General features: G+C 45.5%; 1 protein-coding gene across 5 annotated transcripts in view; it reads left to right on the top strand.

Annotated features, from left to right (window-relative positions):
• The window catches only part of CSNK2A1 (casein kinase 2 alpha 1), a 53,368-nt gene extending 26,736 nt beyond the window's left edge, over positions 1-26,632 (top strand). For 2 of the 5 annotated variants that reach the window (XM_075845981.1, XM_075845982.1), the window contains exons 2-13: positions 13,654-13,831; positions 15,813-15,924; positions 16,784-16,885; positions 17,007-17,057; positions 17,155-17,214; positions 17,330-17,413; positions 17,508-17,618; positions 17,834-17,935; positions 21,008-21,108; positions 21,243-21,391; positions 21,471-21,596; positions 25,154-26,632. In XM_075845981.1, the coding sequence (XP_075702096.1) occupies positions 13,731-13,831; positions 15,813-15,924; positions 16,784-16,885; positions 17,007-17,057; positions 17,155-17,214; positions 17,330-17,413; positions 17,508-17,618; positions 17,834-17,935; positions 21,008-21,108; positions 21,243-21,391; positions 21,471-21,596; positions 25,154-25,269 (1,215 nt within the window). In that variant the 5' untranslated portion in view covers positions 13,654-13,730 and the 3' untranslated portion in view covers positions 25,270-26,632. Of the gene's footprint in view, positions 1-1,039; positions 1,149-13,653; positions 13,832-15,812; positions 15,925-16,783; positions 16,886-17,006; positions 17,058-17,154; positions 17,215-17,329; positions 17,414-17,507; positions 17,619-17,833; positions 17,936-21,007; positions 21,109-21,242; positions 21,392-21,470; positions 21,597-25,153 lie in introns of those variants that run through there. The other 3 variants (XM_075845983.1, XM_075845984.1, XM_075845980.1) reach the window with 3 other exon arrangements.
• Positions 26,633-27,683: the final 1,051 nt, after the last annotated feature.

The following is a 27,683-nucleotide window of genomic DNA, read 5'->3' as shown; positions in this document are numbered from 1 at the left end:
CATAGAGGAAATGTTTACTCTTTCCGACGCGCTAAAGTAAATCTGTTTGGTCGGCGGTGGGGAGACGTGTCCGACGGGCGACAACCCCCCCATCTCCGCGCTCTTGTAGATTTCCAGCATTGTCTGGTGTGAGTCTTCATTATTACTCCTCCAGAGGCGGCGGGAAGGTGAAATATGTGGAAACGTTTTTTACAATCGCCGCTTTGCGAGTCTTTTACCATCACATTTGGCGGTTTTATCGTTATCAGGGGGTGTGGCTTTCTGGTCACGTCATGTGTGACTAATATTAAGTGATCTGTGTGGGCGTGCACATGTTGGGGGTTATGGTGCTATAGATTCGGATGGCATACCGTCTCTCAGCCGCGCCATTCTTAGTAAATAACCCCGTATGTCAGTCTTATAAAATTCCCAGGTGTCAGTGCATCTACCATACGTGCGCCTGAGTATTTACATAGGATTAGGTGCCACGTGTGACCAGGACGTGATCTCTTGCTCATGGGTCGCCTCAGTTTTATTATGGGAGCCCTATTGAGTGAACCTGGCCTTGACCGCTTTATCCATGAGTCTCCCCAGGTCCAGTCCTAACTCCACACCCCCTTATCTTTCTAATGGGGACAATTCCGGGCACCCCCTTCATTCATTTCCATTTATTTTGACCATTTTATTCGATCATTTCGTCAGATTAGACAGAAAAAAAAAACAATTTTCTGGCCGAACTACAAATCCCACAATGCCCTGACTGCCGCTCAGACCCATTACGCATGTGTAAATCCGACTACAAACCTCCTCCGGCGCCATCTTGCGACTGGCAAGATTTTTAATTTATTTTATTTGCTTAGTCAGGTGAGCTAGACTCAACAAACGGGACGGTGCTGACTCTTTTACTCGCCCTTTACCCGTTCACTCTCTCTCGGATCCTACCCGTTTCCTTAGTCCGTTCTAGTCCCTTTTTCCAGTCAGCGGACCATGGTTGAATTTCCACTCACAAGATGGCAGCCGGAATTACCCGCCCTCTGTGTCGCCATCTGAGTGTACTTCCGTTTCCGGTCAGCCTCGCTGTGGTCCCTGCGGCTGGCGGCCGTGTGTCTCCGCCATATTGTCTGTGTGATCCCGGCGGGAGCGGCGGCCGCGGGGAGCGGGAACAGCAGGTGCGAGGCTAGAGCCCGGCCCGGTCTATAGGAAGGGACTGGGCGTAGTGTGAATAACTAGAGAGGAGCCCGCCGAGGGGCGGAGCCTGGCCTAACCTGGATGCCCGCCATCTCCGGGTGTGAAGAGGGGGCGGGGTATACTTTCCAGGGTAACGTGAGGTGGCCCGGGCCTGACTAGTGACGGGGCCGGGGCTTTTCTGAGGCCTCGTAGTATTATTCGAGGAGGGGTAATTATTGGTGGGGGAGAGGGATGGATTTGGGGGTGACGCCGGGTGTGGTGAGGCCTTCTAGGATGGTATAGGAGGGAAATGTATGGGGTTTCTGCAGTGATATATTGTGTATGCTCTATGGGTAATATTGCAGCTGGTGATACGTTACAATGTGTCACATTTATTCTCCTCTGTGATTCTACATTCTCTATTATCAGGATAAGTTCTGTTTTCTGCCGTGTTCATTTATAATATTGTATATTTTTGTTTTGTGTCTGGCGCCCCCCAGTATTCGTGTTACGACACTTCGGCGGCAGTCGGTTTATTATCACGTGACTCCGTACGTGCTTTACCGTGAAGAAATGTTTGTTGTGCAATTGTAGACGTCCCCGGGGGAAACGACGCGGAAAATGTAAATATAAAGCGTCTGCAGGTTCGTCTCCGACCGTCCGATCCCGTGGAAATGAATAGTTAATGAGATTATAACTCAGGTTATAGAAGTCCAGCGTGGTGATACCGTAACGGGGCAGCGCGGTAGATTTAGACGTGCGCACCAGCCTGGTAGCACAGCGCGGTTCTGCCACCGTAGCAAAATTGTCACCCGTCTGCGATTTTTAACCCATTTGCTCCGTGACTTCATTGCCGTAAGATCAAATATTAAAGGGGGTTCTCCGGGTGTAGACCGCAGCGATGTTTAGTCCATACTGACGTCCTGCAGACGCCATTGGACGGCACAGTCATGTGACGTGACTCTGGACGCGAAGTCAATGGGTTCTAGTAAATATAAGCGACAGAATATAATGGTAAGTGAATATTTAGTTGAAAGCCCAGTGGACCCCGTGAAGCTTCGTACATTCGATCGTTTCAATATAATTTGTAACGTCTGATGCTTTTACGCAAATTTTGCATCAATGTGAAGGATTTTACGATGGATGACGGGGTCGTTCTAGCTGGTTTCCATTGGCCAAAAAAGTTTTCTTGCAGTTGGCGCACCAATTTTTGGTAGAAGTGCAAGTTATTCTTTGTTTTGGCTGCATAATGCACGTTATGCACACGACCGTATTTTCATCCGTCCGCAAATTCCTTATGGAAATACGGATCCGTCGTCATCCGCCACCTATCCGCAAATACGGAATGGTGTCCGCGTATACGGACCTGCAAAAAGATGAAAACCACAAACGATGGGCAAGATCTGCAAACCTGGCGTCGCCTAGCTACACTGCCGTAATTACGGACGGCTATGGGTGCACAACCGTAGCTGTCCGTAATTACGGAAGCGCCCATAGACCTCTATGGGGAATCCGTGCCGTGATTACGGACTAAAATGGACATGTTCTGTCATTTCTACGGCACAAACACTCATCTGTAACAGTACGGAAAGGCGTCCGTAGCCCATGGAAATGAATGGGTCTGTAACGCCGTTCCGTTATTACGGATGAAAAATACGGTCGTGTACATGGGGCCTAAGGGATTGTCCAAACTGGACGGCATCTCCTATAATGTGAGCTGGTGCCGTGATCCTGTTATTGCCGGGTGAGCCGCTGTCACGTTACATGGCGTCCATTCATTCTAAAGGGTCGCGGTGAGGCCACTATAGGCTCTTTGCCACTCATCTCTATAATGTCCTTAGGACGGAATAGGAACAGAGGCAACGAGAAAACACTGGGAGAGCTTCGTGTAAAAAATAATTTTTCGAATAAAACCGCATTAATATAGAAGTGCTAGACTAGTCTCCAAAGGATTATGGAGGTCGGAGTAGTCGCCTGTGGATTGCGGTACCAGTTATGCAAAAATTAATCCATTCTATAGGGAGTCTGTAGGATTCCCAGGAGAAAAAAATATTTCTTTGCAGTTTCCTCTTAAGAACGCATGTAGAATAATTAATTCCCCTTAGGCTATGTTCACACACTAAGCAAAAAAACTTCTGAAAATACGGAGCTATATTCAAGGGAAAACGGCTCCTGATTTTCAGGCGTTTTTTGAGCAGCTCGCTTTTTTCCCTGCGTTTTTTACATCCGTTTTTGGAGCTGTTTTCAATAGTCTATGAGAAAACGGCTCCAAAAACGTTCCAGGAAGTGTCCTGCACTTCTTTTGACGAGCCGTCATTTTACGCGCCATCTTTTGACAGCGACGCGTAAAATGACAGGTCGTCGGCACAGAACATCGTAAGACCCATTGTAAGCAATGGGCAGATGTTTGCCGACGTTTTGGAGCCGTCTTTTCAGGCGTAATTCGAGGCGTAAAACGCCTCCATTACGTCTGAAAAGAGGTCGTGTGAACATACCCTCAGGGCTCATGCACGCGAGCGTTTCTGTTCTGCGGACCGCAAAACACTGATCCGTGTGCTGTCCGTTTTTTCCTCTGATCCATGCACTAGAATGGGTGAGAGACTGCCAATATGGCGGAGGATAGGTCCCATAGAAATGAATGGTTTCGTGTGCTATCCACAAATAAAACAGAACACAAGTCGGCTGCTTGAGCCCTTGGGGCGCGTTTTCATTTGGCGATAGTGATGCAGGGGAGAGCGCCTACAAGGTTTACATATGCAGGGTTTTAGTTTTTTTTCTTCGAATCTCTAAAATGGCAAATTGCAAAAGGTTAAAAAAATGTCACAGGCACCAAGTATATTACTCGAAGGACCCATTGCAAAATTCAGCCAAGCGGCCTGTTCCTTGTAGGCAGGGGGGAACGTGTGTTCCTCTTTCTAACATGGCTCTGGTGTATTATGTACTATTAATGGGGGGGGTCCACTCTGAGCACTTGCCCCACAGCTCAGCTAATCACCAGGGGGCGCTGCTGGGAGTTTTATTCTGATGTCCATGTGGGTCCCCGTCCTAGGACTCCCATCGATGTCTTGCGGTACCAATGTAGCTATAATTAGTCTGTGCTGTGAAGCCCGTGCGATAAGTGGCTAATTGTAGCACTGATCTTATTAGGCTAATGTAAATCTTATTTTACTGCCACATGTTGTGTACAGGGATCTCTCTCTCCGCACCCCCTCATCTGTATAGACTGCTGCATGGAGGTGCGTGTGTAAGCACACAGGTAGCCCCCCGAGATCTCAGAGGCCACATTAAAGAGCTTAGGGCCCATTCAGCACTATTGACCGTGGCTTAGCTGTTCAGGCCGCTTCTCTTTAGCAGTCAGGGTTCACATTTAGAAGCCGCCGTTGCAGATTCCGTCGTTTTTTTGCCAGCCATAGCGCAGCATGTTCAGCAAAACGACGGACACTGACAGAACCCATTACACTCAATCGCTTCTGTCGGGCGCAATTGGATTCTGTCAAGTGAAGTTTTATTTCGAACTGCCCAATAGTCCAGAATATCTGGTAATCTGACACCCACCGGGTTAAATAAATGTGACTATACATTGGTGTGTAAAACTACGACTTGTAAACTCTGCAATAGTTTTATCGCTCCATGTATAAGGTGAATTTGTTTCATTAAGCAGAAGGATGCGTTTTTGTTTTATTATCCCTTTTTCTCATCTTCACTGACGCCTTAAATATAACTTGAAGACCATCCCCTTTTAAAATGCCGCCAGCTTCTTTCATCCCTCCGGCGATCAGCTGTGGTGCCGCGTCCAGGCGACTGCTGGGGAAATGCAGCATTACATGGCGGCGGTACAAATACTGTCCATCCTGGCACATGGAGGGTATAGGTCGCAATGACGTCCGAATGCCCTGATAGGGTTTTGGGCAGGAGTTGTCCTTAGAAAACCCCTTTTAATCAAATTTCTGTCCTTGGCACATCCCGAGAAGAAGGCTTTGCCAAAAAAGTACAATGAAGTTAAAATGACAACACACGGACACATTTCTGCTGCCTTCCTAACCCGCAAACTGCTTCTTACTAACTGGTCAGACTCCTAATTCCCGCAGGTTATGTTCTGTAATATTTCTGTGCTAATCCTATTATGATATTATCCTGATGGTGGTAGTTGTCCTCTTTTGAACCACCGCTTTAAAGTCAAATTTCTCTTTGATTATTAAAGGCTATCTACACCTTTTTGAAATACAATGTTTTGTTAAAAAAAAATATATATCAGTGTCTTGTGCAACATTCTAAATACTTTTTATCAAAAATTATTTTACACTTTTGATACAGCTGCTTTGTATCCTGTATACAGAGCAACTGTATCTAGTGCTGAATATTGTATCCGTCAGGTCAACTGGTTCAGTGTCAGTGGGGATCGAGCGGTTACCAATCACATCTGAGTTCATAACTTACATGTGATCAATAACAGGTGGATCCTGCGTGGCTGACACAGCACACGCTGACACTGAACCCGTCAGTCCCGCTGACCTGATGGATACAGGATTCAGCGCTAGATATAAGCGGCTCTGTATAACGGATACAAAGAAGCTGTATGATAAAGTTACAATAATTTTTGATAAAAAATAATTAGAAAGTTGCACAAAACTGCTTGCTTTTTAAAAAAAATCTATTTCAGAGGTGTACATAACCTTTAGGCCTGGTTCACACAGAGTTTTTTGCAGGAGGATAATCTGCCTCAAAATTCCATTTGGAATTTTGAAGCAGATTTTCCGCTGCCTGCATGCCGATTTTTGCGGCCATTGAGCGCCGCGGGCATATCTCTGCCTCCCATTGATATCAATGGGAGGTCAGAGGCGTAAACGCCCGAAGATAGGGCATGCCTCTTTTTTTTCCCGCGAGCCGGTTTTTCCGCTCGCGGGGAAAAAAACGCCTCCGAAATCAATGGGAGGCATTTTCGGCTTTTTTTTGATGCGTTTTGCAGCGCGGCTTCCGCATCAAAAAACTCAGTGTGAACTCCCCCTTAAACTATTATGTGATTACGAACACAAACTTTTAAATAGGTTTTTATTAGGAATGTTTTATTTTAATAAAAATAAGTTACTTTTTGAGATACAACTTCTACGTGTGCCGTCTAAGGTGAATCGGTCCGCTCTTCAAGGCTGATGGCTTCGGTGAACGCTGGTCGGGGACGCGCAGGATCCATCTTTTATCAATCACATTTTAAGTTCGTGGACCTGACTGATTTGGCTAAGACGGCATACATAGAAGTTGTATCTCAAAGAGTAACTTTTTTTTATTTCTTTATTAAAAACCTATTAAAGGGTAACTAAACGTTTGACAAACTTCCTAGTGACATGTCAGAAGATTTGATTGGTGGGGGGTCCGAGCACCAAGACCCCCACCAATCGCTGAAAGAAGCGACATAAGTTCTCGTGTGAGCGCTCAGCCGCTTCGTGTCCGGCTTTTTCCGGAAAGCCGATGTAACGGTGTATGGGCTCACAGACTTTGTATTGAGCTCATACTCCGATACATTGATTTCTAGATAAGTCTGAACAGACGCAAAGCGGCTGAGCGCTCACACGAGCACTTCTGTTGCTTCGTTTTAGCGATCGGTGGGAGTCTCAGTGCTCGGACCCCCACCAATCAAAACTTGACATGTCACTATGAAGTTTGTCAAACGTTTAGTTACCCTTTAAAGTTCCACCAAACTATAGAGTCTAAGGGCAGATTCAGACGAACGTTGCGTTTTTGCGCGCGCAAAAACCACTTGACAGCTGCGTGTGTCATCCGTGTATGATTCGCGGCTGTGTGATTTTCGCGCAGCCGCCATCATAGAGATGAGGCTAGTCGACGCCCGTCACTGTCCAAGGTGCTGAAAGAGCTAACTGATCGGCAGTAACTCTTTCAGCACCCTCGACAGTGAATGGCGAACACAATATACAGCAACCTGTTAAAAAAAAAAGAAAAAGTTCGTACTTACCGAGAACTTCCCTCCCGGCCGTTGCCTTGGTGACGCGTCCTTGGTGACGCGCCTCTCTTGACATCGGGCCCCACCTCCCTGGATGACGCGGCAGTCCATGTGACTGCTGCAGCCTGTGATTGGCTGGAGCTGTCACTTGGACTGAATTGTCAGACTGGAGGAGGAAGCCGGGAGTTATTGGTAAGTCAGAACTTCGTTGTTTTTTTTTACAGGTTCATGTATATTGGGATCGGAAGTCACTGTCCAGGGTGCTGAAACAGTTGAACTCTTTCAGCACCCTGGACAGTGACTATCTCCTGACGTCGCGTACCGGAAATTTCGGCCGAACCCGGTGAAGTTCGGTTCGGTTGTCCGGGTTCGCTCATCTCAAAGACACTCCGTTTGGATGTTTGGAAACAGAAAAGCACGTGGTGCTTTTCTGTTTACATTCATCCTTTTGACAGCTGGTGCGCCGTTTCAGTCGGTTCGCACGGAAGTGCTTCCGTGCGACCTGCGTGGTTTTCACGCACCCATTGACTTCAATGTGTGTGTGATGCGCAAAATACGCGGAGATATTGAGCATGTCGCGCTTTTTGCGCAGCTGACAAACGCTGCGCAAAAAGCACGGACTGTCTGTACTGCCCCATAGACTTGTATTGGTCTGTGCGTGGCGCGTGAAAACCACGCGGCCTGCACGGACCCAATACACGCTCGTGTGAATCCCCCCTTATAAATAAAATAAATTTGATGTTAAAGGTTTACATAGTTTAATGCCACCACACCCAGTATATATTTTTTAAATAATAAATCTGGAGCTCATCGCTGGGCACACAATGGCACGCTGCAGAATGCCGCTACTGGATATGCCTGGGCGGCTTGCTTGAAAGCCATGTACTGGCTCTTGGGCTACTGGGAGGAAAGGGACACGCTCCTGTCCCCGAAAGGTGGAAAAGGATGTTTGCAGCTTGCCTGAAAGCGCTGACCATCATTGCAGGCCTATGAGGCAGCCATGTGTGTGATTTATTGTCTTGGCACCATGAGCTGATCTTGTTGCTGGGTCATGGACCCTGGTGGTAGATGGGCTGCTGCGTCTGATCTGTTCCCCTGTGTTGCCTCCACTGTGGATAGTTTCTTTGGATTGTTTTTTGTGTGATAAATTCGGCTTGTTTGATGCACTAAACACAAAGTAGAACATGCGCTATTTTTAGTGTCGTATGTGCTAAGACGTGAACGAGGAGAATAGCGATCCTGTGACTGCTCTACTTTAAATCCAGACTAAAGAATATCTGCCGTCTGGATTTTTTTATTCCCCCCCCCCCCCAGGTTTATTTAACTGAAGCGTAATCGTTATGTAATTAAAAGTTCTGCAACTTTCTGGTATAACGGCCCACATTTAAAAAAGTGGCGTTATTTTAGCCAATGTCTGAGTTAAAGGGGTAACCGGGACTTTTATAAAACATCTACAGCAGGGCGGGGGATTGTATAAAGTAATAAACTAGCCGATACCACCTGAAGTGCTCCCAGCACCGATCCAGCACCGAGGTCCCGTTCTCTGCTCTTGTCCTGAAAGATCCTGCGGCAGTTACGTGCTGCTGCAGCCAATCGGTGGCCACGTGTGATGTTCATGGCAGCCTCACCGCTGAGGCTACAGATTGGCTGCAGTGGCACCCCACCATTGAACAGCGCGGGGGGGGGGGGGGCACTTCAGGTATTTGCTTTATCTGATATCCCCTGCCCTTCTGCAGATTTTTAAAAGTCCCTGATAACTCCTTTAAATCTCTATTTTATTGGCATATGTTGCGACAATTTTATGATTGCATTTTCCTCCTTCGATCTGCGTTTCTCAGCCGCGGGCAAAAAATGCAGCGAAAACCGCTTTCTCTGCCTCCCATTGATGTCAATGTGAGGTCAGAGATAAACGCCTGAAAAAAAAGAGCATGACGCTTTTTCCTGCGAGCGTTTTTTTCCGCTCCCATGAAAAGCCTACGCCTCCCATTGAAATCATTGGTAGGCGATTTCAGCCATTTTTTTTTTTGTGCCGTTTCCGCGTCAAAAACCGCGCCAATAAACTCTGTGTGAACTAAGCCTAAATATGTACATAGTCTTTAACACTGTTTAACATTCCTCCACTTATTTTATTCCAGGGTCTTGGTGAAGTAAATGCGACTTTTTAAGTTCTGACCAAGCAGCGACTACTTTTTCTTTGCGAACTGTCGTGCGTGGTGCAAATGGCTCTAGATTCCTGCATAAATGGTTAATAAATGTCACAGCAGATTAGCCATTATTTGGGAGTAAAATACGCCATAAAAGACGCAAATACATTAATAAATGTGGGCTCATTTGTTTTTCAAGTTACTATTTTCAATGCTTGTGCTTGCTGTCAGTGAATGGGAACAATATTGTGTCCATCCAGAGGCAGAAAACCTATCCTAATCATGTGGAACTAACACTGCTGCAGAACTAGTAACGGGTTTTAGCCGCAGTTTAGAAAATTGAGGAAGATAAAAACGTGACGAAACCACACAGGAAAAAAAACCAAGTAAATACACCCGAAGGGGAGAGCTCTGATCTACTGTGAGCCAGGCAACTGTGTCAGTTGGTCATAATCTGGAAAAGTTTTCAGCCTCTCGATAGAAACCAAAATGTTTCCGTTCACTAACAGCAAGCAGGCATCTTGAATGGTGAGGCCTTGGGGGAAAACAGTGTGTGTATAGATATAGAACATTGCAGACCGTTTCATTATACAATGACATTAAAGAGGTTACCCGGGACTCTTTAAAATCTTTACTAGTTCAGGGAACTGATACTCACCCCTGAAATGCCCCCCAACCCCTGTGGCCCTCTTCCCCACCGCTCCCGTCCTACAAGCTTCTGCGTAGGTCACGTGTCGTTGCAGTTGCCTTTAATCGCTGGCCTAAGCGGTCACTTTCCCTAAATAGCCTTCCTGGACCGGAGTGGTGGCAAATGGGGCCGCTGCTCTGGAGCTGAAGGGCATTTCAGGTGCCAGTACCTGATAGTTTACTAGGGCAGGGAATGCCGTAAAATAAAGGTTTTTAAAGGATTTTGCCCATCAGGGCCATTTATGGCATATCCACATTGTATGCCATAAGTGTCAGATAGATGCGGGTCCCACCTCTGGGAGCCACACCTATCTCTAGAATGGGGCCCGCTAAATCCCGTTCTACCTTTCTGGCTTGCCGCTGCCGATCCGGGACTCTTAGAAACTTCCGACCAGATGATCAGAAAACGCTACGCTGCTTCTGTAACTCCCACATGTTAGGGACTACAGCTCCCATGATCCTACCCTCTCTGTTATTGCCTCTGTTACAAGGTGTAAAGGCCCTTTTACACGGGTCAATGATCGGGCAAGTGAATGTTCATCAGAGCGCTCCTTCCTAATCATAGCGAGCGCTTGATTATCGGTTGATCGGATAGTTTATGCTGCACAAAATATCGTTGTCGGCAGCACATCTCGCGGTGTAAACAACAATGTGCTGCCGACATGATGGAAATGTGTGGGGACGAGCGATCGTGGTAACGATCATACATTGCTGATCATAGCTGCTCGTGAAAGGAGCTGTCTCGTTGTTCGGGGCTTATTTTTACCGCCATAATTGGCCCGTGTAAAAGGACCCTAAAGGGCCGTGCAGCGAGCGCCGATCAACGATACATGGTTGATTGGCGCTCGTTTGCTCCTGTCACACGGAGCTATGGATGGAGACGAGCGCTCGTTACTCTGATCACTCGTTACTCTGATCGCTCGTTACTCTGATCGCTCGTTACTCTGATCGCTCGTTACTCTGATCGCTCGTTACTCTGATCGCTCGTCCTCATACATTATAGCCATGTCGGCAGCGCGTCTCCCTGATTACACACCAAGATGTGCGCTGCCGTCAGCCAGAATATTTTGCTTATTTAAAACGATACGACCAGTGGATGATCCATCGTTTGCTCGTTCATCTGCTGACCGTTCCCCTGTTTACACAGCGCAATTATCGCCAACGAGGGCCTTAGGTTCTGTAACTTCTCATTGTCTGCTGCTGAGACACGGGTCTGCTGTTCTGCTATTACACTCTGCATTATCTGCTGCCCAGCGTGTGAAACACGATCCCTCCAGAGACGGTGGGGAACTGTGGAGATAAGAGACCTATGACTGTGTGATGTCCTCTCCATACTCTACAGGGAGATAAACACCAGGAGACTGGTCATGTGACTGCCGGTGAGCTCGGCTTAGAGGCGCTTCAGCTACAGACGGCACATTAGAGACTAATCTTATTGCACCTGCACACAATTTGTAAACCGGATAACCTTAATGTTATGTGTTGGGTCATAGTGACAATGCTCCCTGACAGTGGCCGAACAGCCGATGCTTAAGCACCATGCTGCCCTGGCTACAATGATCCTTTGTTACGGGCCATCTTGTCTGTTCAGAATCCGTATACAGTATCTAATAGTATCGAGTGGTCCCACGTGGAGTTTCCCTTCACCGTACATTGCAGTATCTCTATAGATGAGAGTACAGATCCCGTGTATCACATAACACATTGTATTTTTTAGTATCGATTGGCAGTGAGGGTTAGAAGATGCTGCGGGCGTGCTCACAGGAAGTTACGGGCGTGCCTTTGAATTAAATATTTTGCGGCACCCGTCTGTATATTATAATGGGCTCCATTGAGAACTGCATTTGAGTCATGACATTTTCTCCGAAGTTCTTCTTGATCGTGCAGAGTTTAGTGGCGACGTGTTAAAGGAGAACCCCGGTATTTACGTATTACATTCATGACCTCTCCCATAGGAGACCAGTGATGAGCACCTTTAAAGTGTAAATAAACGTTCAACGAACTTCTGAAGTTTTGATTGGTGGGGGTCCGAGGACAGAGACCCCCACCAATCGCTAAAACGAAGCGGCAGATGTGCTCGTGTCAGCCGCTTAGTTTCTGTTCGGCTTTTTACGGATGTCATACAGCGGTTTAGGGATTCACTAGAAAGTCTATGAGCCTGTACTTTTTTTTTTTCCGTAAATAGCTGAACAGAAACTAAGCTGCTCACGCGAGCGCTTCGGCCGCTTCGGTTTTAGCAATCGGTGGGGGTCTCAGTGCTCGGACCCCCACCAGTCAAAACGTTTAGTTACGCTTTAAGTTTTGTAGAATGTGCTCGTTTAGTTATGTCTCTTGGTTCATGACTTCAATCTGATAACATTTTTCCTACCGAGAATAGAGCTTAGGCCTCATGCACACAAACGTAGTTTTCATCCGCAATTAAGGATCCGTAATTGAATGTCCGTATTTTATAAGCCACGGACACCTTCCCGTATCACTATGGATGTGTCCGGGCCGTAGAAATGAGCTGCAAAAAATAGGACTTGTCCCATGTTTTGCATTTACGGACCTTGTTCCTATACAGTAAGTACGGTCCGCAAATGTGGATAACGCTCCGCAGCCCGTCAGTACAGCATTGACAGTCAGTAAATACTGCACGGTGGTGTGCACTAGGCCTTAAAGAGTGACTAGACTTTTGCAAAACTTTTGATATGTTATAGAGAGATCACAATTTTTTGATCGGTGGGGGTCTGTGTGCGGAGACCCCCAGCATCGCAAAAAATGTAGGTACAGAAGCACTCCGATCGCTTCTGCACCTTCATTCCCGGGACGATTGGGGTCTCAGCCCCCAGAATCCTACCCATCAAAACTTCTTATGTCTCTTTGCCATATGAACGGTTTTGTGGAAGTTTAGCTTCCCTTTAAGGGGATGGAGCCTGACACGTTTGCCGCTATGGGAAATTGTCATATAATTATGGTCGTGATCTGCTCCGATGTGCAAACAATATTGTTAGGCCTTGTTCGCTAATTTGCTGCAGGTTTTGCCAGTATTTTTACAAGCCAAATCGAAAAACGGGACCTAAACAGAAGGAATATATAAAGAATGCCTCCTAGGTCTGCTCTGCTGGATCTAAATCTGTTTTTGGCTTAAAAAAAAATGCAGACAAAATCTGCACTGTGTGAACAAGACCTTACAGGGGACACTTTAGTTGGCCAGCAAGTCTCAGCCGAGTGGTTACATCAATCGCTTAACTACAGGACGCTCAATATGAATTATTGTTCATTTGATTGGCATTATTACCATATTTCTCACCCTTTATACTGCAGCGGGGGGTTTCTGGGGGTGGTCTGTCTAGTGTGCCGGACTTGTATCTGTGCAGTCGTGTCGGTGTAGTCCGTGCGTGGCATTGATCTGTTTTGCACTGCAGGCCTTTCGGCTGTGACTAGTTACCGTTGAATCTGCGGACAGCGCAGCAAGGAGCGCTGATGGGCGGCGGGGCACCTCGCTGCACAAGAGGTTTATAGTTTCTGCGGGCGATGTCATTGAAGGGGGGGGGGGTCATCACTAATTGGAAGGATCTGACCATATTGATTTACAACGGACCAATGTGTCTGTACTTGAGCTCCAGTTCCCTATAGACCCTCTAACACCGGTCATAGTGAAGGTAGTGGGGGGGGGTCTAGTTTCTTGGTGGGATATTTGCGGTGATGTTTTACCTCTAACGATTATTCTTTTATTTACAGTGAGACTCCTCCGTCATCATCTACTTACATTGGGCCTGTGAAGTCACTGTCCATCACTGGCCGCCAAACAGACCGCCATGTCGGGACCTGTGCCAAGCCGGGCCCGTGTCTACACGGATGTGAACACACACAGACCCCGGGAGTATTGGGATTACGAGTCTCATGTTGTAGAATGGGGGTTAGTATTCGTTTTATGTTTGTCTAATGATGGGCCAAACTGCAGAACATTTGATCTATAAACTGAATTCTTTCCATATGGTTGGTCTTAATGTCCGCCGTGTGATTATTTAGACGAAATAAGTTTTCGCAGAATTAGGCTTCGTTCACATCCGCGTCGGGACTCCGTCCATTGGTTCCGTCTGAGCTTTCTGTCGGGAACCCATTTGCATTACCATTGATTTCAATGGTGATGGATCCGGTGAAAATGGTTTCCGTTTGTCCCCGGGTTCCGTCGTTTTGACAGAATCAATGCTTTAGTTGACTGCGCTATTCACTCCGTCAAAACGACGGAACCCTTACAGAACGGGGACAAACGGACACCATTTGCACCCGATCCGTCACCATGGAAATCAATGGTGACGCAAACGGAAACCTATGGTTTCCGTTAGGATTTCGTTCATGGGTTCCCCTGACGGAAAGCTCAGACGGAATCCATGACCGGAGTCCCGACGCAGATGTGAACGAAGCCTTAGACTCCATGCCTGGAGTTGAGTTTAGATAAACAATGTGACCTGTCGAAAGATTTGAATCAAAGGAAAGTTGGTTAACCCTTCCTTAACCATTCGCCTACTGCTGAATGACTATATACGTCGCAGTGGGAGGCAGTTAACTGAGATGCCGTATGTAAACGGCTGCTGTAACTATCTGCCGGCACTGCCGATCCCATTGACCCACCATTAATATAAAGCAACGGTCACAGGGAAGACCATCGCGTAGCGTACTGCTTCTTTGTTAAACCCTCTAGATGCCGCAGTCAATAGCGGCCGCATCATCTAGGTGGTTAGATGGAGGGGGGTCGACCTCTAAAAAGGACACTGCACGGTAGATTACTTGTCGGTTTTTATATATATATATAATTTATTTATTTTCTATAAATGTAAACAAAAAAAATAATTGTAACGACCCATATAATAAAGTTACACGTTATTTAAACTGCACTGTAAGTGATGAAACAAACAAACACTGAAATAACCAAATTAATCAATTTATATGTAGATGAAAATGGTTTTGTTAAAGAAAAAACTCCTGCGAAAAACAAACCCGTTTGGCTAGGAACTTAAATTTTTTTCCTTAAATTTGCTATTGTGCAAAATTTCAGAATGTAAAAAAACCCCCCAAAAACGACATATTTGATACCGCTGTGACTACCGACTCTTAGAATACAGGCAACAAGTTTATGCTGCACAGTAAAAGGTGTCAATGTGAAACTCAAAGAAAACGGCAGAATTGCGTTTTGTTTTTTTTTTCCACCCTTTAAAAAGTTTAGCCATAAGTTCTATGTAACACATCATGCAAAATACAAGCCTCATACCGCTATGTCTGAGTGCAAGAACGAAAACATTCCGCCAAAATGGGCTCGATTACAATGGGGGGGGGGGGGAGACGACGACACCCTACGGTAATTTACTGGTTACATTTCAAACTATGGTTCAGTCCTTTAATTCCGTATCCGTGAGAAGCGGCAGATGCTGAATTATCAACAATCCAGATATAACGCAGGAAATAATGACTGATGGTTAAAAGTACTTTATAATATTTATTCTATGGGTAACGCAGTAGGTTGTCCCGGGAGATGCTCTTCTTTCTACAGGGGGGGGGGGGGGCGCTTGTACCTTTTTGCTTTACAGATATGTCGTCCTAAATCCATCGACTTCACATGTAAGGTGCTTCACCGGAGTATTCCCCTGACTGGATTTTTTTATTTTCTGCGCTCGCGATATTGTCTTGGATTTCATTTATAAGCACAGATGGCAAAATCTTTCCTGATATTGAGCAGAGTTCAGAGTCCTGCGTCTGATAACGCGGTGACCCTCCCGAGTAAATGCAGGCAAAACATTAATCTGCCTGGATGACGCCCCGGTCTGAATCTGTAATATATGCGTGATTTATGTCTGCAAGTTTCTAATGACGATTTACGTGAAATCTTTTACCTGCTGCAGGAATCAGGATGACTACCAGCTAGTGAGGAAACTTGGTCGGGGCAAGTACAGTGAAGTCTTTGAAGCCATTAACATCACCAATAATGAAAAAGTCGTGGTGAAAATTCTGAAGGTGGGTTGGTCCTGTTTGCAGGCATGTTGACCGACAACGGGTATAAGGAAATTGCCCAGAATTACAGGAGCTTCCCTGCCATTCCCTCACATTAAGATTTTGCCATGTCAGGAATTTACACCGCCATTCTAGCAGTAGCAGCGGCCATGTTAAAGGGGCTTTCCACTACTGGACAACTGTTGACCTATCCACCGGATAGGTCATTAGTGTGTGTTCTGTGGGGGTCCTACCGATCATACGCTGATGACTGACCTGCTCATTAGCTATCTGGTGTGGGATCCGGGTGTAGGACACGCGCCGATCATACGCTGATGACTGACCTGCTCATTAGCTATCTGGTGTGGGATCCGGGTGTAGGACACGCGCCGATCATACGCTGATGACTAACCTGCTCATTAGCTATCTGGTGTGGGATCCGGGTGTAGGACACGCGCCGATCATACGCTGATGACTGACCTGCTCATCAGCTGTCCGGTAGTGGACAACCCCTTTAAAATCCAACATGCCCGATCCCTCTTTCAATGGACATCTATCGGGGACATCGTCAGAAAATATGCATTACCAAAGTGGTCCCCGATCTCTTTCTCTCCTGCTAAATCAAAACTACGCCTCCCAGCATACCCGACAAGCTCAGTACATTTTTGGGGTTGTAGTTTTGAAACCGCTGGAGAGTCACGGGTTGGGGAACTACTTGTGTGATGCATGGTTTTTGGGGATAAGGAAATGCTTTCCTTCCCCGGGCTATGAACTTGGACATATGCCGAGCTGCTTGTTTACACTGAGCCATAACTGTTCTAGTAATGAAGAGTTTGTTGTTTTTCTCCTCACATCCTCCTCTCTTCACCCTTTTTATTTCCAGCCTGTGAAGAAGAAGAAAATTAAGCGTGAAATCAAGATTCTGGAGAACTTGCGAGGCGGACCCAACATCATCACCCTGGCTGACATCGTGAAAGATCCTGTGGTGAGCCGCCGTCCCCTCCCCCGCAGCGCAGGAATTCAATGCAATATTAAATAAGTTATTATTTCATGCTGGGCCTGTTAATCTATAATCTCATATTTTATTTTTATTTGACCTCTTACAGTCCAGGACGCCGGCACTGGTATTTGAACATGTCAATAATACAGATTTTAAGGTGAGAATCAAGAAATGTTTTTTTTTTTGCTGCCAGCAATGCCTTTTTTGTTTTTCCTCATTTACTAATCATTTTCTATTTTTCTGTCTCTCCACAGCAGTTATATCAGACTTTAACAGATTATGACATTAGGTTCTACATGTATGAAATATTAAAGGTACGGTGTGACTCGTTCTCACTTTCTCCCCTTCCTGTCGTTGCTCCCGTATATTAGTGTTGGGTGCGTGCGCTTAGTCCAAACCTGGTTCATAGATGCCTTATTCTCCCTGCAGGCCCTGGACTATTGCCACAGTATGGGTATAATGCACAGAGACGTCAAGCCGCATAATGTTATGATTGACCATGAGCACAGAAAGGTAAATGTGGAGAGCGCTGCATTGACATCCATCTGACCTTGCGTCCGCTTTTGTTTTTAGCAGCATAATTTGATTTCTTTTTTTTTCTTCCCAGCTCCGACTAATAGATTGGGGCCTTGCAGAATTCTATCATCCGGGGCAGGAATACAATGTGAGAGTCGCCTCCAGATACTTCAAGGGGCCTGAGCTGCTTGTTGATTATCAGGTATAACTGGAAAAAAAAAATTGAGCGATTGTCCGATTTGGGTTTTCTTCCACGTTTGCGTTTTTTTTTGTTTCTTTTTTTTGCAACAAGGAAAAGCAAAGAACTGACACAAGCAACCAAATAAAGGAACACTGAGGGCTTTGTGTTGCCTTAAAGATAGAACGGCAGCAGTCCGATCAGCAAATTCAATCCCTTCTTGCCATTGTGTTTTGCAGATGTATGACTACAGTCTAGACATGTGGAGCTTGGGCTGTATGCTAGCCAGCATGATCTTCAGGAAGGAGCCCTTTTTCCACGGCCATGATAACTATGATCAGGTGAGATACCGCAGCAAGTCTTGTCTTTAGAGTTGGAGTTCCATATGTGAGTAAAATACTGCTGGGTTCCAACTATAGGAAACTCCAGGTATGTTGGAAGACCAGTATCTCCTGTCGTGAAAAGTAGATGATTTTTGGTACAAAGAAGTGTTTTGTATACAGGCAAAATATTGCTCTTTAACCCCTTAATGTCCGGGCCATTTTGCGCGTTAATGGCCAAGGATTATTTTTAGTTTTTTCACGGTCGCATTCCAAGAGTCGTAACTTTTTTTTTATTCCATCGACATCGCCGTATAAGGGCTTGTTTTTTGCGGGACGAGTTGTATTTTGTAATCGTACCATTTTTAGATGCTTATAATATATCGATTAACTTTTATTAACTTTATTTTAGGAGAGAATTGAAAATAAGCAGCTATTCCAGCATTAATTTTCACGTTATAAATTTACGCCGTTTACTATGCAGCGTAAATAACATGTTTAGTTTATTCTATGGGTCGGCACGATTACAGGGATACCAAATATGTAAAGGTTTTATGTTTTTTTTCTACGTTTGCACAATAAAAAGCCTTTTAGAAAAAAATTACTTGTTTTTGCATCGCCGCGTTCCAAGAGCCGTCATTTTTTTATTTTTCCGTCGATGTGGCCGTACGTGGGCTTGATTTTTGCGGGCCAATGTGTAGTTTTCATTAGTACTATTTTGGGGTACATAGGACTTATAGATTAATTTTTACTTTATTTTTTATGGGGGGAATGGGAGAAAAGAGAGAATTTTTGCGTTTTTTGCGTTTTTTTTGGACGCCGTTCATCCGGTGGTTTAATTAATGTGTTCATTTTATTGGTCAAGTTGTTACGATCGCGGGGATACCATATATGTGTATGTGTGATTTGTTTTGACACTTTTACTGAATAAAACCACTTTTTGGGCAAAAAAAGTTTTATTTGATTTTGACTAATTTTTTTTTTTTTTCCACAAACTTTATTTAACTGATTGACATTTTTTTTTTTAAGTCCCACCAGGGGACTTCACTATGCGATGTGCCGATCGCATATATAATGCTTTGGTATACTTAGGCAATAATGCTTTGGTATACTGTCAGTGTAAAACTGACAGGCAATCTAATAGGTCATGCCTCCGGCATCGCCTAACCGGCAGTTGCTGAAAACAGACCTGGGGGTCTTTGTTAGACCCCCGCTGCCATGGAAACCCGACGGCGACCTGCGATTTGTTTGCGGGGGCGCCGATCGGGTGACAGAGGGAGCTCCCTCCCTCTGTCAAACACATTAGATGCCGCTGTCACTATTGACAGCGGCATTTAATGGGTTAAACTGCCGGAATCGGAGCGCGCTTCGATTCCGGCAGTTGCAGCAGGAGCCATGCTGTGTATAACAGCCGTGCTCCTGCCGCTGATCGCGTGGGTACACTGGCAGTACCCGCGCCATCACAGGACGGATATATCCGTCCTCCTGCGCGAACTAGCAGCTGCTGAGGACGGATATATCCGTCCTTCGGCGTTAAGGAGTTAACGACATGCCACTTACATGTACATTGCAGCTGTTAAGGGGAAGAATGGAACGGACTGAGATCACTCCATACTTAGCGGGTGACGGGTGACGGCTGTGTAATACAGCCGACCCCTCCCTGCAACGGACAAAATCAAAGATCTTTGATTTTGCCGGCTTAACCCCTTAGATGCTGCAGCCTCTAAAGTGTTAGAAATAGGGGGCTGCCCCCTCCGATGTGCCATCTCGGACGGGTTCAGTGACAGCGGGTCCTGAGTGTCTGACATGCAGGATCCACCTTTTATCGATCAGATCTAAGTTATGAGCTTTGATGGGATCGGTAAGAGCTCGATCTAATAGATTCAGGTCACAGTGCTAGATGCAGCTGCTCTCTATACGGGATACAAAGCAGCTGTATCTCAAAGTGAAAATACGTTTTAATAAGTAAAGTTGATTGACGCTGATGGGACGAGATTCTAATTGTTTCATAATATAGTATTTGTTACTGCCGAATCTATGCTATGTCTGAATACATGTATGTATTTTTGTTTGAAATATTTGTATGTTATGTCTCACACAATCTGTTTTATCCTATGTATTATGTACATGTCACGATTGCATTTGTACTACAATTCTTCAATAAAACGAGTTTAAAAAAAAATAAAATAATAATTAAAGTTGCACCAAACATACTGATACATTTTTCAATGGTGAACAAAGCCTTTAAAGGGAATGTGTCGCTAGAATTATTATTATTTTTTTTAGTTAAACAATTATTATTTAAGTGATTACACGTTGTTTTAATTTTTTCACAAGTCAGAAATATAAATTAGATTATACTTTATAGCATTTCCATGTGCTGGCCACTAGAGGGAGCAGTTCCCAAAATTGCAGCATGGTCACTGTGGTAAAGCAACCTCATTGATTTATGTTGAAAATTTGGGGTGGACACACTCTCTTTAGTGTCCTCAAACAATCCCCCCCCCCCCTCCCTTATTCTGGTTAGTGCCAGGAGAAGGAGGGGGTTGAATCTTCAAATCTCCTACACCGTGTGCTGCCATTTTCTGAGCGACTGCACAGTGTAGGAGGATTAGATACAGGGCTCAGCAGACAATCTAACACGAACCGAATACACACGAACCGAATACACCTTCTCCTGCCTCCGCTCCCTGGAACATATGGCCCGAAGTGGCTTCCGGTCCACATGAAAATGGCGCTGGATTTCCCACACAGACTGTGTACGTTGCAGTGAATGGAACGGCTCCTGTTCGCATTCTCTATGGGGTTGTATGTGCCGTATTCCATCTCTGTATGTGTCGTTAATCGACACACACCGAGATGAAAAAAAAATGGCAGCCCCCATAGAGAAGTAAAAGTAAGAACACAGTAAAAAGTAGAACATGAGAACACAAATAAAATTTATGTTAATATATTAAAAGCAATATGCTAAAAAAAAAGGATTCATGACGCCTTCCCTTTAAGGGGTCCCAACCTTGCTGCATTGCAGTAATTTTCAGGTGGTGCTGCGAGGTTTCTTGAGCGTGATGTGTAAAATGTCTTTTCCCCCCTCAGTTGGTGAGGATAGCCAAAGTACTGGGAACAGAAGATCTGTACGACTACATTGACAAATACAATATTGAACTGGATCCACGCTTCAATGATATCCTGGGCAGGTGAGTAATCTTTGTGCTAGACCCGATCACGATGAATGCTCCCGCTACTCCTTATTATGATATCACTAGTGTTATAAAGATTTACTATCTGTACGGCCTCCTTTATACTTCGTATCTCTTGTGTGCTAAACCAGACATTCCCGCAAGCGATGGGAGCGCTTTGTGCACAGTGAGAATCAGCACTTAGTCAGTCCTGAGGCTTTGGATTTCCTGGACAAGCTGCTGCGATATGACCACCAGACACGACTGACCGCTCGTGAAGCCATGGACCATCCTTACTTCTGTGAGTGCTCAAATGTCCTCTCACTTTCTGCGTCTCCTCTCTTTCTCGTCCGTCTTCTCATGCGTCTTTTGTTCTGCAGACCCTATTGTGAAGGACCAGTCTCGGATGGGCACCTCAAACATGCCCAGCGGCAGCACCCCAGTCAGTAGCGCCAGTATGATGTCAGGTCAGTCCCAGCCCAAGTCCAGTAACCGTGATAAGTCAGGTCAGTCATTGAAAAATGCTCTAGGACTCCCTCTGGTGGTGGCGTTTTGTTCAGGCATGTGTTAAATCTAAACTGCAGTACCAAATCATGATTTATTTCCTGGGTGTATCTGACGTAAATCAAATGCCACACTCCCATCCATGGTGCGTTGTATACTGGTTTTAAATGGCCACAAACCTACAAGACGAGTTTCTTCATAAAATCCTAATGGGGTCCACAGCAGTTTTGTGTATCAACAGGCTATATTAAAAAGGCCTGTCCTATTTACACATTCCTTTTTTTTCCCCGAATACCCTAATTGAAACATGTTATGTTGAGGGGGGGGGGGGGCAACTTTTGATTCTCGTGCAAAGTTGCTGCACATCTGCAGCAGAAATCTGAGGGTCATCCTCTAATCTCGATATTAAATGCCCGTTAAGAAGCCGATGTATGAACGGAGCCTTAAGCTGGGTTTACACAGGCAAATGCGTGCCTATAACGGTATCTCCTCACACCGTTTTTTTCAGGCGTGTTTCTGAGTGTGAAGACCTTTTTTCAGGCGTATTTTTTGCCAACGCTTGTTCGCCCATATAAATAGGCCTCAGGCCTGCTTCACACGTTGGTTTAATGAGATCTGGACCATATGTCGGCCATATTTCCTGGACCGACCATAGTTCAGGGAGCCTGGCTTCTACCATCATAGTTATGTATGACTCTGTGAGTCGCTGCCTCTCCGCGGGAATACGGTCCCGTTCTAAAACAATGATTACAATACGGGACAGTATCTCTGCGGGGAGGCAGGGACATCTAGCGTCCTACATGACTATGATTCTAGGTGTTCAGCTCCCTGAACTGTTGTTGGTCGGGGAAAATACGCCAGACATACGATCCATATCTCAAGGACCGAACACGGCCTAACACTACAGCTCCCATGAGATGGCAGGGGAACCCCTCAGGGAACTGCCATATAAAAGGGGCTGTCTAAACTGGCCTAACCCCAAGAGGTAAATAACGTGCAGCCTGCCATGTCTGGATATTACTATAAAGAAAAAACTACTAATAGGTCTTAAGGTTTTTGGTCCTTTATTTCCAGTATTAATTGGTCTTTTAAGTACACACTATTTTCTTTTTACCCTCCATTCTATTTTAATTCACTTATTGCAATAATTGAATGTCAATATAAAATTAATATTTTATTTTTATTCTTTTTAAAAGATCAGACTTCGTATTTGTGAACATTAATACCATGAACTGATCATAAATCCTTAAAGAGGCTGTCCCCACATTATAAGTGGCCTCTCTTGTACATGATGTGATCGGCGCTGTAATGTAGATTACAGCAGTGTTTTATATTTAGAAAAACGATCATTTTTGACAGAATTATGACCTATATAACGTTATGCTAATGAGTTTCTCAATGGACAACTGGGCGCGTGTTACTATATGACCAAGAAGGGGGTTGTACAGAGAAGTGTATGACGCTGACCAATCAGTGACCAATCAGCGTCATACACTTCTCTCCATTCATTTACACTGCAGATAGCGATATAGTTATATCACTATGTGCAGCCTCATACACACACTATAACATTACTGCAGTGTCCTGACAGTGAATATACATCACCTCCAGACAGGACGTCATGTGTATTCACAATCCTGACCACTTCGCTAATACAATCTCGCTGTGAATGACAGTTTACAGCGTAATCTCGCGAGACTACGCCTGCTATCCTGTAAATCGCAGAGAAGTGTCAGGATTGTGAATACACATGGCTGGATGTAATGTATATTCACTGTCAGGACACTGCAGTAACGTTATAGTGTGTGTATGAGGCTGCACATAGTGATATAACTATATCGCTATTTGCTGTGTAAATGAATGGAGAGAGGTGTATGACGCTGATTGGTCACTGATTGGTCAGCGTCATACACTTCTCTGTACAACGCCCTTCTTGGTCATATAATAAAACACGCCCAGTTGTCCATTAAGAAACTCATTAGCATAAAGCTAAAATAGGTCATAACTCCGTCAAAAATGATTGTTTTTCTAAATAAAAAAAACACTGCTGTCACCTACATTACAGTGCCGATCACATCATGTACAAGATAGGGCACTTATAATGTGGGGACAGAGACGCTTTAAGGGGTATCTTCAATGACTAGCTTTACAATAGAGACTTCCGGGATGCCACCGTGAATAAGTGATCGACTCGACCACTATGACTCCCGCCAGTAGATATAGACTGCTGCGCTGCTGGCCATCTGAGCGGACAGGCTAACATTGACATTACATGCACAAACTGGACTTTGCCGTGTTTAGGCGTGTCTTAGGTCGGGTTCCCACGGGACGTATACTTCGTAAAAATCAGTGTATCCAACCTGGAACCCGCAGTACATTCCGTCCGAGAACCGCAATACGTCGCGAAAGTCGCAAGACTGGCCTTTCTGTTGCAGATTTTGTATCCCCATTAAATTCAACGGGGAAAATCAACAAAAACGCAGCATAAATTGACATGATGTGGAATTAAATTCCGCACTGCGGGTCAATTAACGGTTACACTGCGGTTTTTTTTCCGCAACGTGGGAATGAGGTTTTCTCAATCTCATCCCTTTGCTTCTACTGTAAATGCTGCGGAACTTCCGCACACAATTCCGTTGCGAAAGTTCCGCAGTGTTTACGCTACGTGAGAACCCGGCCTTATAGTGACTGGACACACGTAGATAGAGAGATTTAGAGGTTTCAATGATACATATGTGAGTGATTCATATCTGTGCAGCGCCCGGCTTTTTTTTAGCTGTATGTGGCACATTTTTTATTTTAGCCAAATTAAAATTCGCTACAATTTAAAATTACATGGTCAAATACCCATAAACTGGCATAAGTGGCAATATTTGGTCTGTTTATTTTGACGCGCACCTCCAACTTAGAAAGTTAAAACAGTTTTTAGGTCCAGAAGTCTTTATGGATGTCGGAAATATATCTTCGTAGAGTTTAGTGCTCCATTTTATTTTCTTACTAGTGCTCCATGTACCCGGCCCCCCTTCGCTCAGTCATACAGCTAAATGATACGCTTCTGGCTTCCTGCAACAACCACTAGGGGGAGCTCTCTGCATACAGATTTCTACAGCTCCCTGTGGACTCCATTCAATGATCTGTAAAATCTTCAGTAAATTCCCCCTAGTTATAGTGCGGACCTCATACTCCTAGCATCTGAGAGGTGGATAGCAATGGATTTGGTCTGGACAATCCTCTGTGAGCTGAACAGTCTGGGCTCCGGACAGATACATTGTATCAGCGCAGGGAATATGTAACCTGATCAGAGCCAAGATTTGTGTTGCCGGTGTGTTCAGCTCACAGTGGATGATCTAGTTTGGATACAATTGTAACAAACCCTCAGCTGTAAGAAGGATGTGGGTCAGGGTGGGCTTTGTGTCTGGATGTTGTGGTGTCTGGTCTCCATGTATTAGAGGGGAAACTATTTTATGATTCTTGACTAGACTTGGGGTTTTGTAAATTTGGGCTTTTCTATTACTATCGATCCATTATGTCTTTATTGATCCAGTGCTTTTCCTTTTAGGGATTTCCACGGTGCCAACTCCCTCAGCTTTGGGTTCTCTAGCCGGATCACCCGTCATCTCTGCAACCAACACCCTTGGGACGCCCGTAGCAGCCACTGCCGGAGCCCCTCAGTAGGGAATCCTTGTCCTGGCGCCTGGTCAGGAGAGGGCCGCAGATCTGGGAAAGAGACCCTGATCCTCAGCCCCTTGTCCTGACTTCAACACCCACCAAATGTGGAGGGTGGGGGCTGCCCAAAAGAGCGAGAGAGCCCCCCGGACGCGCCGTGTCTGAGCAGTTGCTTGTGGATTTATAGTAGTTCCGTCATTATATATATGAAAAAAAAAAAATATTATAGGCTGAATAATTTTTTTTTTTTTACTTTTTTTGTTCTGGCTCCTGGTCCACAGGTCGCCCTCATGTCTCTGGGACGTGGCTCCTGGACTTGGCCCGCCCTGTTATTTCCTCAGCTGTTTCCTGGATAGTTTTTTTTTTTTTTGTTTGTTTTTTTTTAAAATATATATATTTTGTTCAAGCCCCCTTCACCATGACCCTTTCTGTGTCCCGAACCTGCAGAGGGGGAGGGGTGAGGGACCCCTTGAATCTGTACCTATCCTCTCCCCGGGCTTTGCTGTGGTGCAGCTCCATTAATGACAGATGCCAGTTATATGGGTGGGTGAATGAGACCACCACGCTGGCTCCGCATGGTCCTTCTGTTAAAAAAATATATATATATATATATTAATGGCAATAGCGACGCCTCGACTCCTAGTCTTACTTTATCCCACGTTGCTTTGTCCCTGTTAGACGGGTAAATCTAATTTTGACCTCGGAGTCTTTCCAGATACCATTCCCTTTCCTAAACACAGCTGCAAAAACTAGAGGCAGGCGACGGGCCAGTTTCAGGTGGATTATAAAGCCATCGGGTGACGCACACAATAACCTATACTCTGATCTGATTGGTTCGTACCGTGCATGCTTGGAAAGGAGAGACCCCGCCCCCCCACCCCCGTTTTACGTCTCGTCCTGCGTTCTTTCCAAAGAAAAAGCTGTTCCGCAGAAACGGGAATGTTCCCTGGAGAGACACTGTTATTTGCGGGCACCATTAAATTATTTCTCCCATCGCCCCCGGATGTCTGTGTCCTCAACACCGAAGGGGGAGCGGTCCTGCGGACGGTGCAGTCCCTAAAGTAGGAGCTTGACCTCGCAGGGACCGTGGTGACAGCCACTTATTAGCCCTCCAGAAGATTGAGCGACGCTCCCTCCCCTAAAAACGTACCTCATACCGTTCATCTGGGGACCTGTCTCTCGGGACACCCTCTTTTCTCAAGTCGAAGTCTTCTGACTTTTTTTTTGTTTTCCCCTCCCCCTCCTTTGCACCCGTCCCCCGTGTCCAGCAGGAGATGTCCCAGTGACACAGACAATGCTTTTTCCTTCACGTGACAGATCTAATGTTGGAACTATTTGGTGTAAATAAACATGGTTTTATTTATCAAGGTTAGATTCTGTCCGCTGTGTAAGACAATTTCTTGGTTTTGGGGGAGGGGGGGGTAGAATTTTCCGTCATGTTTCACGGGTTTGATTTGTTTTCCATCTTGTACGTTCACTTGTTTGCCCGTATGAGCACAGATTGGGATGTGGCGCTGGACGTGCCCTCCGTGATTCTTGCAGTTATATATAAAGAAATGTTTGTAATATTTGCCCGCTGCTTAAGGCTGTTATTCTATAGGTGATGACTGTATACGGCTGGGGCTGGCAGCGACCGCTATGGATACTGTAGGGTTCAGGCGGGGGTGAGGGGGCGGCTATTCTGCCATATGCAGTTTACCAATAATGGGAACGGATCCCAGCACAGGGGAGGGAAACATTCTGTAGTATTTACCCCTCTCCTGGTGTGACGACGAGGGCCATACACCGAGTCTCCGTCTATGGGGTGGAAATTGCATCTTGCAACAATTCTTGAGGAAATTTCTTACATTTTGTGTTTCTCTGCTCTGATCCAAGTCACTGTTCAGCCGCAGTCTTCTCCGCTGTGTCCTAAAACTCGTGTTTAAAGGGTTGTACAGGATTAGAAAGATACGGCTGCTCTCTTTCAAAAACAATGCCACACGCGTCCACTGGTTGTATGGGGTATTGCAGCTCTCGTGGCTGCCGGCTGTGACCTGCCACATATGTAAAATGACCTGACATAACAAGGAAGCCCTTAGGGCCAGTTCACACATAGTATTTTAGTGCGGAAACCGTTCCAAAAAATGCCCGCAGGTGGAGGTGTGTTCTTCCCGCGAGCTGTAAAAAAACAAACTCTTTTCCGTTTCTGACCTCCCATTGACATCAATGGGAGGCAGAGATCGCATTCTTCATAGCGCTTTTTGCCCGCGGCGCTCAATGGCCGCAAGACAAAGACGTGGCAAATGTTCTGCCGGCAGGTCAAAATCTGCCTCAAAATTTTTGATCTGCCTGCACTTTGCCGTGTTTTTCGACCGCGGCCATTGAGCACCGCGGGCAGGAAACGCAGCGAAAACTTGAGGTCAATGGGAAGTCCGAGACGGAGA

Source organism: Rhinoderma darwinii, chromosome 13, assembly GCF_050947455.1.
Source record: "Rhinoderma darwinii isolate aRhiDar2 chromosome 13, aRhiDar2.hap1, whole genome shotgun sequence".
Taxonomy (NCBI): domain Eukaryota; kingdom Metazoa; phylum Chordata; class Amphibia; order Anura; family Rhinodermatidae; genus Rhinoderma; species Rhinoderma darwinii.
Note: the sequence above shows the minus strand (reverse complement) of the source record. Positions and strands in the feature narration are given on the sequence as shown.